Here is a 17,269-nt window from a genome sequence, read left to right as displayed (position 1 = left end):
TGAATCTTTTAATCTGTTATTCATATAAATACAATTAGAAATCATTTCTTTAAGTACTAAAGTAATTACTGAAGTCTTGCACCACCTGAGTGCTTCTACCTCTGCTCTTATATGTCCCTATGTTCCTGCCTCTTCTGGAAGAAAGTGTCCACATGAAGCCAAAGTCTGCTGGTCAAATCATTGGTTTTACATGTGAATGAGTGAAAGAAATAATGAAACAGTTGAAGTTTTATTGCTGCCATTGTTTTTGTGGTTCAGTCTCATTAAATCAGGTCAACAGACTCATCAACTCTGAGTGAGCAGAATGTGAAGTATGTGATGTTCAACTACAGCATGGACACATTCTGATATGAGTGAGACTTAAAGAAGCTTCATTTGGGGCAGTCACCTGATTTTTGTGTGGTGAAGCGAAGCTTAAAGACAACATGACAAGATGCTTCTGCTTTGAAAGTTGTCTGCTTCGAGTGGAACATCCCTCTTTTTGAAAAACAGTCTTTGTTACCATGTTCATGTTAGTATGTTATTACCATAAGCAAAGTGACTTGATCCTGTTTAAGGTTATTGTTCACACTAAGAGGTTATTTTACTACTTATTTTTCTTCCTGCTCTGATTCCTGCTTTTGTTCAGTAGTGTTTCTCTCTCTGAGCCCAGTCACTGTCTGTTAGACTTTTCACTTTGTCAACAGGTTTCCTCACATCACTTTCAGCTTTGTCTCTGAGGAAAAAGTGGTTGGAAAGCTGCTCTCTGAATCCATCCCTGGGACTAATGATCATATTCAGCTTTTTCCTTCATCTGTTCTTCACTTTCTAAAGAGCAGAGAAGAGGCAGCTGCTCCTTCATGCTGAGATCAAGTTCAAGAAAGTTTGACTCTAAATGTTGAAGCTAGTTTTTCTTCCACCATGTTTGTTCTGTGTGAGGATACAGAGAGCAGCACACACATTCAATCCTCTGAACTGTGACCAGAGCTTTGAACCATGTTTCAATCCTGACTCATTGTTACTGCAGCTCATCACAGACTGGAGATGAAGAGAGTTCATAGAAAGATTTTTCCAAAGAGATTTGGATCATTTTGTCACTGTCCTACATTTTAACACATGATCCTATTAGCTCCTAAAAATGACTCTGATGTCACTGTATTAGAAAGAAAATCTGTCTCACGTTTCTGTCGGCTGTGATCCATCCAACCATTTCCATTGATATTCTTGCTGTGTCTGTGACCATTGTGTCCACAGACCAATCCAGGACTCTTCATGCTGATTCAGCTCGGTGACAAAGTCCTAACAGAAAGTCAATAATCAGTTCTTCTTTCATCATTCAGTTTTTCTGTTCTAGTAACATCATCATGTGACTCTGTTTGAAGGAACATTTGAATCTGTTACAACTTGGAGAAAGAGAAAAGTTGTAACAACCATTGATTGAATGGAACTAAAGTTCATATTTTCTATGAGCAGAATGTATTTGTTGTGTTTCAATAAAATGTAACTGTTTATTTTACATTTCATTGTTCGTGCAGAAACTTTTTGAATCATTCACATCTTTTTCTTTTCTTCATTTAACTGAGATCAGGGCTCCTGGTTATAGTTCATCAAAATTCTCCCATATTCATGTGACTTTTCATTGTCTATAAAAACTGACAGCAGGTCAGAAACACAAGGAACAGATTCATCAAAGATCACACACACACACACACACACACACACACACTCACCTGTTCTTCTTTTCTGTCTGATTCTCTGTTCTCACAGTCTTTTCTGCTCTCAGTCCAATTTTTCTTCTCAGTGGATTTAAAGTAACAACTGGATCCAAATCTCTTCCATCCTTCAGGACACAACTTCCCTTAATGTCAAACAAATGTTTAAAGACAGATTTCATGTCATTCAGTATCAGAATGATGATGATCTGTAGTGTCACTGTGTAAAATAAGATCTTAATCTGCTGCTTTTCTCTTTCAGCTTCAGTTTAGAAAGAAGTTAAAACTCAGATTTTTAAGTGATGACCTGCAACAGAAATATCCACATAGAAAAATGTTCAACAACATGAAACAACTCTAACTGAACATAAAGGCACATTTAAGTAATATCATGGAAATTAGTTTAATCCTGGTTTTTGGTTTTAATTTTTTAAACTTTTCTCATCTTTAAGTTTGTCTTTCAGCAGCTTTATTTCATCCTGTAACTGACTGTTGGTGACTGACGTGTCTTAAAAACAACATTACAACAATATGAATCCTGTCATGTCTCAACGTAACATGAAGCTGAATCTTGTGTATAATGACATTTGGTTATGATTTCAAAATCTTACATATTTTGTCCTGGAGCTCATTGTAGCTTTTGTTCAGGTTGTCAATCCTGGATTGAAGCTCTTTTTCTTTGGTGACTGAATGAAATGATGAGAAACACAAAAGCAAAGAAACAATGAGTCTCTGTAACTGAGTATTGTTGACTGCTGTCTTTGTATTAGAACAGTAGAAAAACACTATGAGAACATGGAAACATTGTGAAGTTGGATCCTGAAGTTTTACCCTGGAGCTGCTTGATGAGATGCTGTGACTGATTTGAACTGTGACTCAGGTTGTTGAGTTTATTCTCCTGATTATTTTTCTCCAAAGTCACTAAAATATCTGGAGGGAAAAACCAAATCCAAACAGATCAAAACCATGAAATCATTGTGTTTAAAATACAGCATATTGAAGTTTGCTGAGCACGTTAAAGTGTCACTGTCACACTTAATAACACTAGTAACTTGTTGAAGCCACTGTTCTTTAACCTGCTGTGATAAACTCACTCAGGGAGTCGTGACTAGAGCCAACAAAGAACCAACACAAATGTCTGTAACGTTAAATACTTGTTTTTAAAGGATTTCAACTTCACCAAGTGCTGTGACTTTAAACAGAACCAGAAATCACTTTATTTCTACTGTCGTCACAAAGTAGATGTTGTTCTGTGAACATGTTGTTGTGTTGTGAACATTTTACTGAGAAATTCAGTATCAACATAGAACTATTGTAGTAATCCATAGTTCTATGGATGATAGAACCCAGGGATGTAGTATAGATGGAAATAGAAGAGGACCAAGATCTGAGCACTGCAGCACATCAATGGAGACGCAAAGTAACCAAGTTCTAACAGCTCGAGCTTTAGGTGGTCACGACTTTATCCTGTGTTTCTTTGAAATGATTGGTCGTCTGTGGGTTTTTCAAAGCCTGTTTACTGATGGAACAGCCACTAAGAAGATGGAATCCACTGGATTTGAATTCTCCTCACAAGCTGACAAATGGTTGGTGCTTGGAGAGCAGCCCAGCAGCTGTGGACAGTCTTTAATAATCCTATGGTTTAGGACACTGTGTGTGATGAGCCCAGAGCTGATCAGGACTAAATGATTAACAAGTTCAACAACATTCATTTGTAAGAAACATGTTTCTAACATCATTTCTAGGAGAAAATAAAAGCTTCAACATTATGGAATAAAAGTCCTCACAGCGTGTGATGATCCCAGCCAGAATCAGAAGATACAGAACTCCCAGAGACACTGTAAAAACTCTGAAACTGCTGTTTCTCCCAGCTGGAAGCTTCTTCTCACTGTGTGGTTCTACAGAGACAAAATCCACAGACACATTTATTTCAGAATTGTTGGCCCTTTCTTGACAGCAGTGTTCCAGTGTTCTCATGCTATTGAATGCATGGTTATCAGTCATTGTCACAGCCACAGTTATGCTTTAGTAGGTCACCTACTACCTAATGGCACAGTTGTTAGGATCAAGATGTGAGGGGAAATGCTGACATCTAGTGGCCGTAGTCAGTCTTTGTAGAGAAGGTCGGGGTGGATATGAAGGCAACAAAACACAGGGCTTTGAATCATCATACTGATCTCCATCCTCCATCATCTCCACCTCCATGTTCTCTCTCTCTCCTCTGATATATTTCACCCTCAGATCAGAATCAGTTTGAATTTCTGTCGACATGTTGATGAAGAGCTAAAAACTAAGTGAACTTCTTTGTGACCAGTCTTCACTGTCTGTTTCTGTCTGAGTCAGGCAGCTTTGAACAGAGAGCAACAAGGAAGTAGTAGCAGGACAAAACCCAACCACTGACACTTTAAATACATTAGTTTCTGTCTGATCAATGCATTTGAACTAAAAAACCTAATAAACACAAAGCTAAAAGTTTTGAAACGTTTTCTCGTCCTTATGTTAAGATATAAGGTTTTCTGTTGAGCGCAGGAACAATTCGTTCACTCTGCGTGTGGAGATAAAGTAAAAATCATTCTGGTCTCTTTGGCCACACAATGAAACGTTTATTTAGCAAAAGAACAGCTTTGTCGGCTCTGTCCATCCGACACGGTCAGTCATAACGTGACAACAGTTTTCTTCTTCTCTTCCCTAAAAGGTGTTTACCGTAATACAGGTAATGAGAAGGTACAGAACATTTTGGGTGTAACACTACCGTATACGAGTAAAGAGCGCATATGATGTACAGACCTCAACATTTTCACTCACTTGCAGCTCTTTATTTATTAATATCATTCTATTGGTCCAAAGCTGCTTCCTGTCTCATCACAAAGTGCAAATAACCACAGAGCAATTAAGGCAGAGTTGAATAAAAAACGGAGGCAAGGAAATGCGTGAGGATCATCATCAGATCGCTCCCACTGTTCCCACCCAACTAATGTGACATTTCCTGCAACTTTGAATGTTTCAGTCGTAGGTACTTGAACAATTATCTGAACAATTACTAGTTGTTAGTTACTTGTTATTAACTGTGGAAAATCCTCTGTTGTTATTGGTTATGGTTTTTTAACAATGCTTAAGTTGTTATCATGACTGTAGATCAGGAAATAGAGCATCATCTACAAAATACAGTTTGTGTGTGTGTGCTTGCTACTTAAAGTACACACACACACACACACACACACAAAATGGCTGTTTCAGGGTTAAGTCTTTACCTGTGTGTGTGTGTCGTCAGCGATTCTATTATGAGACATTCAAAAATATTTGACTAATTTTAGCTGCAGTGCAGAAGCGAGTATCTGAGGAGTCTGCTGATGCTGTCAAAGTGATAAAACTTTCAAGTTCCCAAAGTCCAACTCTGGTGATATTGTGTGTTTCACTGCTTGTTAACAAATGTCAAATGTTCCTGCAGAAGCTGCAACTAATGATTATTTTCATCATCAAATCCGCTGATGATGTTATTATTGATTTTGCTTTTATGATATTATTTAATTCTCTGTAAAATGTCCCACAGAACTGACAGACTCAAACTACTTTCTCTAACCGACAGTGAAAAGAACAATTTCACTCGTCTACAGATGCTAAGAACAGATGCTAATTTCTTTTTTTCTTTTTTTTAACAGAAATAATCCAGAAATTATTTAAAGAGAAGCAGCAGATCTCGCTGCCTTGTCCTCGACCCGTGGAGCCTAAAGTGACATGGAGCAGAGAGACAAATGGACACAAAGAGGACATACTGACGGCTCACGACAGAGACGAAAAACACATCAATGACCCAGACAAACGATTTAGCTCATTAGGAGACAAGTCTCTGTACATTAGCAGAGCTGCAGTGTCAGACAGTGGAACTTATTTCTGTAATAATAAAAAAGCTGTGGAACTGACCGTGATCCCATCAGGTAACATCACAATGTACAATATGTTGTGTAACTGTAGTAACGTGACGATTCCTGTTGGACAGTAGTAAAGTGTGTGATCATGTAGTGACGTCCCAGTTTAAGAACAGGTCTGTCCTCTTGTTTTCTCACAGGACGAGTTCTGCTACACTGAGATGAATAAGACACTTCTTTGCTTTGAACATTAATATCAGTAGATAATTCTGCTCACATGAGATCAGTACATGTTGACACATTATGAAATCAATTGTTCACCAATCACTTTGCCTTTGTTGTGTACAGCAGCAGTAATATTAAATGCTACTCAAAGAGCCGTCGTCACTCTGAAATGTTCCCCTGATGTTGGAAGATCGGATCCAGCGTGGACTCGAGAAGTCAAAGGAAAAACCAAAAGTGTGTTTGGTCAAGGTCAGGACGGGCAGACTGAAGTCCACAGCAGGTTTGTGGTTTCACCTGTGAACCAAACACTGACTATAACCCGCGTGCAGCCTGAAGACTCTGGGCTGTACTTCTGTGAAGAAAAACCTGCCGCTTACGTGATCGTGATGGACGGTGAGAAATCTGGAAAAGAGCAAATATGAATTTCTGTTGAACGTAAATGTGCTGTATGGAGTTTTTGACTAAGTGTAGCACCGTGGAGCAAAGAGTAAAGGAGGCTTTGTGGAGCCTGTGCTCCTGAAAAATCCAGGTTTTCACATTGTTGCTTCCAGCAGGTTGTTAGGACCCACAGAGACATTGTACAGACAGTCGTCCTCTAGCAGTTGGAGTATTTAGGACGTGAGCAGAAAGTTGGTGAAGTTGGTAACAGCTGCCATTTGGGCCTGAAATTACAGTGATGCTACTGTGAGTCGTGTAGGAACAAACTACCTCCAGGACTCGTTGTGTCATAAATAAACTTCTGTTCTATCTTCCAGCTGCGTCTGCACAGCAGTTCTTATGGCTTCTTGGAGTGTTCCTACCTCTGCTCCTCATTTTGACCGTCATCTTCCTCACATGGAGACACACGATCAAAAGACGAGGTGAATAAAAACTGAGAGTGAAAACGTGCATCTGTGGATAAGACGTTTAATCAAAGGACAAGATGTTGTTTCAAATGTCCTCAAATAACCACTTGAACACGCAAGAGAAAAGAAACATTTACAAAATCATCACCATCCCTTATTACTCTGTACCACGTCCACATTTGATGTTTTGATCAGAAAAGGTGATGTACTGACACTCTTGATTGACAGGAGGTGAACAAAGAGACACTGTCTACGCTGAGATAGCAGACAGACCAATGTTTGAACTGCAACAAGGTGAGAAATGTGTCATCCCTTATTTTAAACACTGACCTGCAGCTAAAGTCGTCTGTTCCATTTGTCTTCGCTCCTCTAGTCCACATCCCGGTTCAGTAAGTAAGACACTGAACCCCAAGTCTATGAAATCAAAGCTGCGGTGTCTGAATCAGTCCATCCTGCTCTGATACAGTTTTTACAGTCTGCACAGCCCTTCAAGTAATTGTAGTTATCAAATTACAATAAACAGGAAGCTAATAAACCTCTGCTCTTCTCTGATTGGTCAGTAGGGTGAGGCTCGCTCCAACACTAGAAGTAAATATCTCTGCAACGCTGCCAGTGATGTGCAGTGAATCTGTGTCACATGAGGCTGAGACAGCATCTCTACACATGGAGCAAGCTTCTATGAAAATATGTAGGAAAAACTTTTACAACATTTTGTTGTAAAATAAAAATATATAAAACATATAAGACAGTTGTGTTAACATTTAAGATTCAAATGTCAAAACCTTCTTAAACATTTATCCAATATTTGGAAAGTTTTGCTTAAACCATAATTATTATAATTTCTTTTTTACAGAGACAGTTTCATAAACCATATGTGTCTCTGTGTGTAACAATTCAAACTGACTTTAAAAACTACATTTCAAGTTTTGCATCAGCTTATTATTTTCACATGTTCTAAGAGATTTTAAAACCTCCCTCTTATCCATCAGGGCATCCAGAGCCAACGAGCGACCACTCGTCCACCAGAACAATTACATCACCTGCTGTGACTCAGGTGGGATTTTCTTACATTAGAGGAAAAACAGCACAATAAATAAGGTTTGACACAGTTTTGGCGGGAAATTAAATAATACAGTGAAGTTTAAAAGCAAATGTTCCGATATAAAGTCTAAATTAACGAATAAGTAAAATAGTGCAAAAGTTTTTTATTTATGTTTTGCTTATTGTTTTTTAATACTGAAGACAATTTTTCAATATCTTTATTTGTTACTCATGGAAGGTCAATAACAGAAATGATTTGCATTATGTTCCATATAGTGAACATGTGGTTTTAATATTTTTCCCTGAACAAAAAGAAAAACAAAACAGAAGAATATTTTTTTTTAGTATCTAACCCTATTTTGAATAGTTGTTTCACATTATTTCTGTTCAACAGATGTTAAGAAAAAGAAGAAGGAGAAGAAAAGATCTGAAAATGGTTGGTTGATCAACATCACATCACCTTTTGTCTTCCATACTCCACAGTCTTTAGAAAAGTCGAGTTCTGTTTGGAAAAGTGTGAATGTGTGTGGTCTCCCTCAGCTCTGTTGTTGGTGGCTGTGGTCGGTTTCGGTTTAATGATGCTCCTCCTGGCTGCAGTCTGTCTTTTACTGATAAGCATGAAGTGCAGGAGGAAGAAGAACTACAGATATGCAAGTGAGTGTTCAGACATACGGAAACCCACAAGTGCCATTATCATTATTTTTTTGATCTTTTATCAGCTCCCAGTAAACTTGGGGATTTCTGGCCCCCTGACGTCTGAGCCCTGTTTCTGATCTAGCCTCTGATCCCAGCTGTGTGATTTCAGGTCTGTTTTCATTTTTGAACCACATGTTTCTCTGCAGAGTACGCGGTGTTTGAGGGTCCGTCTCTGCTGGAGGAGACGATTCGCTACGCGTCTCTGGGTCGACAGAACTGGAGGGAGAGACCCAGCAAGACGCCACCGAATCGAGACCACCAGGACATCATTTACTCCTCAGTCATCACCAGACCTGCTGCCTGATCCTGAACAGAACAATGTTTTAAACTACTGGCCTCAGTCATTGTGACTTAAATAAGAATAAAACTGATTTACATTTTGCTTAAATGTGATTTTACTTTAATACAAAAATACAGCAAAGGTTCACAACTATTTCTCAACAATGTCCTTTATTTTAGGAATCTGGGAGATTGTGTTGAAAAGAAACTTACAGATTCTGAGACGTTTTTTTTAATCAAATAACATAATGTTATGGCTGATTGGTGTAATATTAAAAACTAATAACTAACTAATAATTCTAATACTGCTGTTGGATGTTGTTGGAAGCTCATCTGTAAATGATGTGTTATTTGTTCAGACTGCAGTATCTCTACTGTTCTCTCTTGCATTTTAACATCCCCAGTGTCACTAATTCTTAACTCTCACTTTGCAGAAAATAAACAAACACATCACATCTATGATGAGATCAAGGACAGATCAGTGCGTCGGCCTGCAAATGGTGAGAAAAGAGAAGAGTTAAAACCACTTTTCCAGCGTCATCTCTGCCTTTCAGCAATATAGCAAATAACTCATTCATCAGTTAACATAACAGCTTGTAGTCGTCAGTTGAGAAATGAATCGAGCAGTAATTCTCATCACATTCAGTGTTTACTGAAAATAATACAGAGTGACATCAGAATCACTTTTCACAAATTCACTTTTTGAGAAACACAAGATGTAGGAAGAAGGAGTCACATACAGATGGTTGTGACAACTGAGTGAAATTCATCAATCCATTTCTCACACAGACTCAATATCACTGCTCATTCACGTGGAAACTCTGGAAACTCTGCATGAATGAAAGAAAAACAGTCCCGACATTAAGAAGTGGGTGAAGTTTGAACAGAATGAAGAATATATTAATCAGTCACTGTGACTGGTCCTCTGTCCTCTTCCGTCTCCTGTGATTCACTGCTGAGCAGCTACAGCTGGTTCAGGTGACTCGAGGCTCCAAAAGAAGTTGCTTAGTCACAAGGTTATGTTACAAATCAGGTTAAATTGTTAGTGTAACATATAAACAGCTGTTATTTTAGTGTATTCACAGTAATTAACAGTTAGACAACAAACTCACTGTGGTTAACTCGTATATCAGCGGTGGATGGGCTGAGCTGCCATCATCATTTATCTCCACATTTGTGCCTTTGAATAAACTACTTCATTGGCTTTTTACTGGCAGAAGTTTTATTGCAGATGTTGTTGAGCTGAAAAAGCCCAAGTTTAATGTTCTTCTTTTCTTATTTATAGTGGACTCCAGTGGACCGACAGCTACTTACTGCTTGGCAACTTCTCCAGGTAAAAAAAGGCCTTTTGGGGTTTAGTTTGATGAATACACGCATGTTGTGCTTGAGTTGTCTATGTGTGAACAGGTGGATCAGCCCACACTGAACCCATATATTCCACCATCTGTGATCACCCACCAACAGGAAACACGATTGGTAAAAGAAGGAGAGCTCTGTTCAAGCCCATGTTAACGTGACCTGCTGTACAGTTTGTAACGTGGTGACTGGTGTGCATGTGTATTCTGATCATACATTTTATTACATACGGTGCACAGGATGTTATTTCTGTATTTCTGCAGAGACACAGTCTCCGTATTCCGTGGTTGGCAGTGCTTCCTTTGATGGAAACAGTAGAAGTAATTTTATCATTCATTTATAACAATGTAAAATCAAAGACTGAAGCAAAAACATTGAAATACTGAATGAGATGTAACTGATGAAACTGCAATAAATACTGACTGTCACATTTTCCTGATGTACAGATGTGTCTAAGCTGAACGACAGACCATATTTTTTACTGCACAAACCCAAAGCTCCTGGAAACAACACTGGTTGTGAAAGAGGAGTTCAAGGTGGAACTTCAGGTTCAGGTTTAGTCATTTCTGTCAATCAAGCAACACCTGCAACAAGCTGTAGAAGAAACTGATTTGTGAAGAATCAGAACAGTGACCCACATTATATTAATGGTGAGCAAACTGAAATCACCAGCAGACATGGAAAATATCAATAATGAACATGAGAAAGACACAAAATCAGTGGGCAGTCAGGAACAGGTGGGATTAAATTTTCATACATTTGTGGAACAAAATGTCACCTTTACATTTTTATCTTAAGCAAACATGTAAAGCAGCTTAAATCCAGCAGAACAGAGGTGAACATCTGGTGATCATCAACAGCAAAGAGGAACAGGTGAGTGTTTGTTACTGTGTGTGTGACCAGTGTACAGTGTTTTAGAACTTCTTCACAATCAGAATATATAGGGGTCAAAGCCCTCAAAATGGAGGCTTCTCTTTTGTTGGAAATGGTTAAAGTTGTGTAAACTGTGACAATAGTTGGTGGATGTGCAACACAGAGAAAAAGAAATGTAACAGATTTTACTCCCAATAGGAAGAAAAACTGAAATATAAATGGTGAAATGATTATCTCTTGTTAATTATTAAGAATTTGTCACTGAGCTGAATATAAATGAGGAGTCTTGGATTGATTTAATGACTCAATATACTTCAGGAGGATGTCAGTGGGAATGGGTGGATGGATCAGCGCTGACAGTAACATGAGACAGTTTTTATGTTTATTACACTGCCATTAGTCATTGTTAGGAAATATTAGGTGTTAAAATGTAGAACAGTGACAGATGTGGAATCACATGTAACAAAGTAAAATTCACTGTTTGGTTGAACATGAGTCAGGATTGAAACATGGTTCAAAGCTCTGGTCACAGTTTAGACAAAGACGAGGACTCAAACAGTTCAACTTTATTTTCCATGTAGACCCACCAGGACAGTCCAGACTCTCTGAACAAAGAACTTAAATAACCTCTTAGTGTGAACAATAAACTTAAACAGGATCAAGTCACTTTGCTTATGGTAATAACATACTAACATGAACATGGTAACAAAGACTGTTTTTCAAAAAGAGGGATGTTCCACTCAAAGCAGACAACTTTCAAAGCAGAAGCATCTTGTCATGTTGTCTTTAAGCTTCGCTTCACCACACAAAAATCAGGTGACTGCCCCAAATGAAGCTTCTTTAAGTCTCACTCATATCAGAATGTGTCCATGCTGTAGTTGAACATCACATCTACTTCACATTCTGCTCACTCAGAGTTGATGAGTCTGTTGACCTGATTTAAGAGCGGAGGTAGAAGCACTCAGGTGGTGCAAGACTTCAGTAATTACTTAAGTACTTAAAGAAATGATTTCTAATTGTATTTATATGAATAACAAATTAGAAGATTCAGTTTTTCTCTTTAATGACTTGGAGAAACTGCAAGATTGTTGCAAATATTGTTTGTAGAAGGTCAAACATCTATTCCCAACAGTAACAGCTGTAAGAAACTGAGGAAAAGTCGCTGTGTATAGTTACTTAGATTTCCCTTAACTTTCCTCTTAACTGTGAATCGCATTCCAACAACAGGGTCATAAAGACAGGACACATTGGACACAGGTGGATAATTACACCTGTGAAAACGTCTTGTGATCACATATTCTGACCATGAAAAAAGGCTTCTAGCTTGTGCTGTTAGATCATCTTTATTTGGTTGGTTTTAAGTTTTCTTACAGGCACTGACAGCTTGTGACTCCATGCACTGTAATGCTTTTCCATGAAGCAACACTCAAAGTCCAAGAAACGCCTTTAAAACATAACACCTGGAATGTGATCTCACCTGGAGATGCAAGATGAAGTGTCAACAGCAGAAAAAACAGCTCCGTTGCTGCAGTCTGACTAGTTTTAAACATGGAAAAAAGAAAGAAAAAACAGCAACGCTGCAGGAAATTCTGACCAAAAGAAATTCAGAAAAGCCAAATATGTCACAAGTTGATTTTAAGACTTGAGGTTTTTGCTAACAATTATTACATTTTCATTTAGTCCCAGGGTCTGTTTCATTAGTTAGTGTGAACAGTAACAATCTAAACATTAGGCCTCAGCCAGTACAACAACTGTATGTGACCTCTGTCATTCAGCCTGTTAATAGTGACTTTCAGCAACACTGAGCCCAAAAACTGCCCAGATATCAGAGTTACCATCACGATTCAGCCACTAGAGGGAGTCCAAACCAAGAGACTGCTTCATGAATCTGTGTCTGAAATCTTCTTATTTCAGTGAGAGAAGTGAGCTGGTGATTGGAAGGTCCCTGCTTCAGTCACCAGCCCCAGCAGGATGGGTGGGTAAGTGAAAAAGACCCCTCATCCTCCCCCATCAGCAACACTGTGGTGTCCTCGAGCAAGACCCTTAATCCCAACTGCTCCAGTCCAGAACAGAGTGTAGATCATCCATGTTTCAGAAACACTAAGCCCAGTAATCTGTTTCTATCTCCCACCTTCCAACCCCCAACAGAAGAGGGAGAAAACACAAAGATTACAACAATCATCAATCATTTAAATAAAGTAACAAACAGTCCAGTGGATAAAAAATATAATATATGTCCTGAGAATTTATGTAAAGTCATAGTAATTAAAATAACTGGTTTATGCTTCAAAGTTATTATAAAAAGAATTTAAAGTCCTGTTTCCATCTGTTGCACTGAGAATAAAAAGACAAAGATCAATATTCTGATCTGTTTCATATCAACAGCAGAAAAATCACGTGAACTAATTTTTCTTCTTCTGTCAGAACAAAGCTGAGCTGTGAACTTCTTCATGCTCCTCTCACCTTAAACCCACCTGACACCTCACACACCGAGGTCCAATCAAATCCACTCAGGTGTTAAACATGCTGACACACAGACCAGACACCTGCAGCAGTAAAATTAGACTCAGCCTCTGTCCTCAAGAGTGGACCTGTGAAAACTTCCACCACATGTTGACTGTTTCATTTGCAAAGCTACAGAATCCCCGTCGTGTTTTTAGGTGGTCAGGTGGGATTGACGAGAGTGGAGATGAGGTGTCTCCTCTGACAGGGGTGTTTGTAGAAGCAGGACAGCTGGCTGAAGACCCGGTCACAGGTGAAGCACCAGTACGGCCTCTGGCCAGTAGTCTCCACTGTCCTCAGTGTAAGAAAGATCAGCGAGGAGTTGACCACTTCAGCTGGATCAAACTCTGGTTCTGATCCTCCACAGTCCTCACCCTCAGCTTCTGTTTTAATCTGAGCAGCCGACACCAGAGATTCTGGATCATTCTGGTTCAGCTGGACCCCCAGGATCCAGGAAGAAGACTGCAGAGGTCCTGAAGACAGGCAGAGGACAAAAAGCAAACTGAAAGTTAAGAGTGAAAATGTCCCTCACAATGTGTCTGTGTATAAACCATCAACAACGTAAAGATATTTCATTTACTTTAACAAATGACAAAGAAAAGCAGCAAATCCTCACATCTGATGCTATGGGACACAAAGTGACCTGCTGCCCGGTTCCACTTGTCCTCCATGGACCTCAGGCTGTCCAGCTGTCGCTGCTCCCGGTACCGGGCCACAGTTTTCCCGAACACCCCCAGGATGTCCTCCACCGCCGATCGTTAACTTACACCCGCAGTGTCTCCATCTCTGACAGCGGGCTGCTCCGAGGGTCCACACCGCCGAAACCCTCCACCGCTCCGGGAGTGAAGCACAGGAACATGTTGGTTTGACTTTAGTTTATCTGCTTTCACATTAGTTTTATCCCCGAAAACACCAATTAAAAGACAAGATAAACGTCCGAACGGGGAATAAAGTTGAAATGAAACTCATTTAAAGTGACATGTTGTGTTTAACAGAGAAACTGACTGATGGAGCAGGAGAAGGAAACTAAGCAGCGGAGCTCCGACACATAAAGATGTTGGAGGAAAACAACAGCTCCTCGAAGGTTCCGGGAGAACAGCGTTTACTGCTTCATAGATATGGATGAAATACTCAGATCGTGTATTTATACACAGGTAAAACTATCACAGTGTTTTGATTAGTGTCAAAGTGTTTTGTCAGACAAAAAGACTTTATAGTCCACTAAATATTTAATATCCTATATAGTCAGGAGGAAGTAGTAAATAGTCGGTTATTTGCTCCAGACAAGCTTCTTTTTTACTTCCTGTTTCCTGTAGTTAGTTTTTACTTTCTCTTTGTCCGTGTTGTGGCTCAGATCTTTTCTCCGTGTGAATCTTTGGTAAGTGACAATTTCAGTGTGTAAAAGATTCTCAGCTGCAGTTTGATGGACTGTAAAAATCACAAGTTGAAGGTTTGTCTGTGTGAAAAGCTGCTGTTTGTGTTGAGCAGAGATCAGATAACAAGTGGTGCTGACAGTTTAATCTCCACCAGATTGGTTTTGTATTACGCACAAATGTTTCTGATCAAGCACAAGTGTTGTCTTTACCCCACGATCAGTGTTTAAAGTAAAGTTATTTAAAAAGATTTTCGCCAGCAGATGGTTCACAGGGAAATGACAGTTTTTTCTCATTTGCCATTTTCTTTGTGTTGTTTCCTCGAACCAACTTCATACTCATTTGAGTCAACTCATTACATACAGGTGACTTTTGAATAAAATCATGTAACATGGACTTATAAGATGTTACATCATTCTTTCCCCCAATAGCTTATTTATTGTTTGACTGACAAAGTCCAAACCACTTTTATCGACACATAATCCTCCTCCTACTATATAATCTCAGCCCTTAGATTTTGAATAAAACACAAATAAGATATTATAGCCTGTTTTTTCTTAATAGTTTTGACACTTTTTGTCTGACATACGTCAAACCAACAGTTTTTCAGAAAGGCCTCCTCCTACCACATACACAACCTACAGAATTCTGATGACTAGCACACAACATGGCCCAGTGCCTTGTTAAACCCTGTTTTTAGACAACAGCTGTGTAATAAAGACATAGATCAGATCTAAAAAGGTCACTTTTGAGATTTAATGCAATTGTTGTTTGAGTCCACTCAGTACATGCACATTTTTTCATGTACTGATAAGATGTTACAGATTTTTATTCAGCTTCCTCAAATTTTGTCGGACACACTTCAAACCCCTTTTAGTGACATCTGGTCCTCTAACTGCATGAACAACCTCTAGATTTTGATTAAAAGTTTTTCAGTCTAGTAGTCCAGTCTATCTAGACTACACTTGTACATTTATGGTTTCTTTTAACCATGAATAAAACCTGTTAACGTTCCTAAACTCGACATACTTAAACCATATATAATACAGATCTTTGTCCTTTTTTTCATTCATTGCTAGATTTGTACATATATATTATCAACAGCATCTAATTCTATATTTAAAATATTGAATCCACGAAGAAGAAGAAAGAGATATTAACTTATCACTTCCTCCAGTATTAAAGCTAAAACAGGCAAATGAAAAAACAGCTACTCACTAATTAATAGAATGTTTAGGCCTGTTACCCTGAATAAATAAGAAGAGGATGAAGTCATGTTTGTAGGCAGAGAGAGAAGAGGAAAGCTAAGAATGTAGGACTGACAGTAGGGACTTTGAATGTTGGGACTATGACAGGGAAGCATTGAGAGTTTGTTGACATGATGCAGAGAAGAAAGGTGGACATACTGTGTGTCCAGGAGACCAGGTGGAAAGGTAGCAAGGCTAGAAGCTTAGGAGCAAGGTTTAATTTGTTTTACCATGGGTCAGATAGGAAGAGAAATGGAGTAGGAGTTATCCTGAAAGAGGAGTTTGTGAGGAATGTTCTAGAGGTGAAAAGAGAATTAGACAGGTTGATGAGGCTGAAGCTGGAAGTTGAAGGCGTGATGTTCAATGTTGTTAGTGGTTATGAACCACAGGTAAGATGTCAGTTACTAGAGAAGGAGAAATTCTGTAGTGAGTTAGATGAAGTGATGCAGAACATCTCCAGAGGTGAGAGAGTGGTGATTGGGGCAGATTTCAATGGACATGTAGGTGAAGGGAACAGAGGTGATGAGACTGTGATGGGCAGGTTTGGTCTTCAGGACAGGAACGCAGAAGGACAGATGGTGTTTGACTTTGCAAAGAGGATGGAAATGGCTGTAGTGAACACTTTCTTCCAGAAGAGGCAGGAACATAGGGTGACGTATAAGAGCGGAGGTAGAAGCTCTCGGGTGGACGACATCTTGTGTAGACGTTGTAATCTGAAAGAGATCAGTGACTGTAAAGTGTTGGTAGGGGATGTTCTTGGAATTCCCAGTAGAAATTGATCGTTCCATGATGTCTTTTTGTAGCTATGATCACACTGTCACTGGGTGGAACATAAACAGCACATAAAATAATGCATTCACATTCTCTCTGTAGTTAACATGGTCTTAAACTCAGGCTCAGTAATTCAGTTTCCAGGCTGCACAGTGTCTCTCTTACCGTATGTTGTCAGCACCACCTGTCATTCAGATAGATCCCACACTCCACCTCCTCTAACTTTGCCTGAGTCATCTGTCCGGTCCAAACGAATCAGGGAGAAGACTTCTACCTCACAGATCTGGAAAACACTGATTAGGTCACATTTCCGTTAAAACCATGACACAAGAATCACAGTATTCATAGGATTCAGAGTTCATCCACTTTCCTCTTCAGGAAGTGTATGTGTCTAAGCAAAGTAGAAGGCATCAGTGGTTTATTTCCTCTTCTGAGATGATGTTTGATTCCTCCTCTCTTTCCCCTCCACCAATCTCTCTGACTCCTCGTGGCCTGCTGTCCTCT

At 39.2% G+C, this 17,269-nt stretch overlaps 1 protein-coding gene and 1 long non-coding RNA gene across 2 annotated transcripts; both read left to right on the top strand.

Annotated features, from left to right (window-relative positions):
• The first annotated feature begins 4,285 nt into the window (after window positions 1–4,285).
• On the top strand, window positions 4,286–7,677 carry LOC137102232 (uncharacterized). Its single transcript, XM_067481504.1, has 6 exons — window positions 4,286–4,340; window positions 5,351–5,626; window positions 5,906–6,175; window positions 6,538–6,642; window positions 6,856–7,315; window positions 7,617–7,677. Exons 1-5 carry the CDS (start codon window positions 4,286–4,288, stop codon window positions 6,954–6,956), a joined length of 807 nt encoding a protein of 268 aa, XP_067337605.1. The 3' UTR covers window positions 6,957–7,315; window positions 7,617–7,677.
• Window positions 7,678–8,110: 433 nt separating this feature from the next.
• On the top strand, window positions 8,111–8,746 carry LOC137100192 (uncharacterized). The gene is made up of 2 exons (XR_010910860.1): window positions 8,111–8,322; window positions 8,511–8,746. It is a non-coding gene; the product is annotated as an uncharacterized lncRNA (long non-coding RNA).
• The last annotated feature ends 8,523 nt before the right edge of the window (window positions 8,747–17,269 follow it).

This window comes from Channa argus, chromosome 1 (genome assembly GCF_033026475.1).
Source record: "Channa argus isolate prfri chromosome 1, Channa argus male v1.0, whole genome shotgun sequence".
NCBI lineage: Eukaryota > Metazoa > Chordata > Actinopteri > Anabantiformes > Channidae > Channa > Channa argus.
This window is presented reverse-complemented; position numbering and strand designations above follow the sequence as displayed.